The sequence below is a fragment of the Octodon degus genome, unplaced genomic scaffold (assembly GCF_000260255.1).
Source record: "Octodon degus isolate 3935 unplaced genomic scaffold, OctDeg1.0 scaffold00058, whole genome shotgun sequence".
NCBI lineage: Eukaryota > Metazoa > Chordata > Mammalia > Rodentia > Octodontidae > Octodon > Octodon degus.
This window is the reverse complement of record NW_004524634.1, coordinates 12,274,885-12,277,804: the sequence shown is the minus strand read 5'-3', so window position 1 is coordinate 12,277,804 and position 2,920 is coordinate 12,274,885. Positions and strand designations below refer to the sequence as shown.

At 37.8% G+C, this 2,920-nt stretch overlaps 1 protein-coding gene across 2 annotated transcripts in view; it reads right to left on the bottom strand.

The window, feature by feature from the left end:
• Positions 1-2,920, bottom strand: part of Ctnna2 (catenin alpha 2) — a 1,043,423-nt gene that overhangs the window by 96,421 nt on the left and 944,082 nt on the right. For both annotated transcript variants that reach the window (XM_004634143.2, XM_004634144.3), the window contains exon 11: positions 912-1,112. In XM_004634143.2, coding sequence (XP_004634200.1) covers positions 912-1,112 — 201 coding nt within the window. The remainder of the gene's footprint in view (positions 1-911; positions 1,113-2,920) is intronic.

The following is a 2,920-nucleotide window of genomic DNA, read 5'->3' as shown; positions in this document are numbered from 1 at the left end:
CATGCCCCTCCTCCCTTCCTCAAATGTTCATTTTATTCTCTCCCTGACGCACATATAATCAAATAAGCAAAGCATGAGGGACTTAGGTGTCTAACGCCAACAGACCTTAGTCAAGAACAGAAACTAAAAATAAATAAATAAATACATACATACATACATAAGTAATTGAATAAGCCAGTGTGTGCGACAACCCCCTCCCCAAGCTGTGAAAGACTGTGCTAGCTCAGTCCATGGAAGTCAGTTTTCTTTCCCACAACATCTGACAGCCAGAGAAGCTCTCAGGAACAACTGGGTCTTCCTGAAGTCCCCACTTAGCAGCCTGAAGGAGGAGAAAGATGTAAGGCACTCCTAAAGGACACCGTATGATTCAAAGTCTAACCCTTTTCATATGGCTGCCACATCAGTCTTTCCTTAGGTACCGGGTATGCCCATTATACCCATGTGCTACTTAAAGGCTTCTACTGGCTGTTGAGATTTTTTCAAGGATATACATGAGCAAGGTCAGAATTAAAACTTGAGATTATATATGCACTATTTTGTAGCTTTTTTTTTTTTTGTCTCATTCCAGTATCCTAGCAGAACCAAGCCTCCATTTTCCTATCTTTAGTCCAAAAGAAATAATACAAATTTTCTGCTACTCCACAAAGTTCTTAAGAGAATCAGATGAGATTGCATATGAAAACTACAATGTACATGAAAAGTAACGCAAGCGTTGTTCTCCTAAAGTTATTCATTTCACTTATTCATTTGCTTGAAGAAGCAAAGAGCTCGTTCAAGTCCTCCACCCTTCCATCGTAAGTGCAATTAAGGAGCATAAAAGACTCCTCAAAAGCAGTGAAACTGAGTTGTTCAGATACATAAATTCATCACGGCATAAGGATTTTTGCCTAGATATAGTATCCAGTGCTTACCTGTCTCAGAGAGCAATTTTGTAGCTTCCAGAACTTTCTCAGTATACACCCCAGCTTCATAGTTCTCCATTTCGGCATTGATGATGTGTATGACCCGAGCCGCCCGGCCCCTGATGGCCCCTGCAGTCCGGTCTAGGGTGTCCACATCCCCTTCTTGGAGCGCTATCACACATTTGTTTACATCTTCCAAAATGTGATTTTCTGTGGACAGGACATATACATTTATAGGACTTCACAACACTGAGAACTTAATAACCGGTCCAAAATTAATCCAACAATTTCTATGACCCCTCACCTTGCACATTTCAGTACATGCCTCCTAACACTGAAGTGGCAGTTAAAGAATGGAATTTATAATCACAGTAGAGCCTGTACCATCCAGAGGGTTAACTGCATCACGCACACCGCTGGGAGCTACTTCTAGTGGTTCTGAATCAGTGGCTCTGGGCTGTGGAACTAAAAAAATCAAGTTTCTTTGAAGTTCCCAGATGTTTTGTATTTTGGGACCACACTGACATGAATACAATGTTTTCTTTTATTTCAGAATTCTAGACATACTGCTTAGGAAGGTGTTTTAGGAGGTGCTATGGTAGCTATCATGAACTCATCTGCCCTGATTGAATTATTTCTTAACACGAACAGAGTAGAAATTTTGGGTGCCTGTTCATTAGATCATGTTTCTATTAAGAAAAGATTTAATGAGAGTGTAGGACAAACAAATATCACTCAGTCTTTTAAAGTTGTGTCATGGAGAAGGCAAACACACTGATAAAATTGATGAGGTTAACAGGATCATAGAATTTCCTACAATTAAAATGCAATCCAATCTGTGGCTGGTTTTATCTGACTTACAATCAAAGCAAGTATTCTCCTGTCCCTGACCAACTAGAAAACAAAGCAGGAGGTAATGTTTTATACTTTATGGAGAAAAGATTTAGCTGTTGTTTTTTTTTAAATTTTATTTTCTCTAATGGAGAGAATATAATCTTGTGCAGACGATGTTTTATTTCTTATGTCCACTGTCAGATTTGTAATTATGTCCTTTGAATATTGTTCAAAAATATAATTCTGAGAAAATGTTTAAAATATTTAGTGCCGTATGGAGGATGATTAGTTATATTAAGTACTAATTTCTATAGAGATAATAAAATTAAAAAAAAATACCTCACCCCACTTGTGACCCAATATATTAAACTTAAGTGATACTTTTTCTACTCAAAAAATGATTCTAACCTAATTAAAAGGCAGCAAAAATATGCATTCAAAGACACAACTAAGTCTACTTGAAGAAAACTAGAGTAGGGTGAACGTGCAGAGTAACAGAAATGCTGTGGCCTGTCAAGTCATCAAGTAATTCGCCAAATGGGTCAACAGCTTGTCGTGCTGCATGGATAAAGTATTAGTCTTCCTACTGGTAGAATTTGCTAATCTTTCCACATGAACTGAGAGTTTTCTCAGTATTACCCAACCTTTCTCATTAAAAGGACCCCTATGATTGAAAAATGAGTCATGATTTTTTTCAAGATAGTAATCATACCAAAGACGGAATACATGTAAAAGCCACTATGATTCAGAACGTTTTAAAATAGATCTGTAGTTTGTTAATTTAAGCACCAACCATGCACTTGAGAAAGACTTGCACTTCTTTGTGCAGACATGAGTGTTTTATCAAAACTCTACACACTTAGCAAATACACAGGTTCTTAGATCCCCTGAGGTTCCTCCCTGACACACCCTCTGGTCTAGTACTTCCTGACTACAGGCACACTGGTGTAGTTTATACCAAGGAGGGCAGGGGATATTTTGGAGGCAAAATCAACATGTGTCTCCTATTTACCTTCCTGATACCACTGTGAAGGCAACAAGTAATTAGAGAGACAAAGATGAAAGGGTTCATCAGAAAGAAATGTTGCATTACACATTTTTATCTCAAGACATTTTGAAAAGAATAAGTTCCTGTAATAGGGATATAGAAGGTCATTCAAAATAGAGACGAAGAAGAAGAAGAA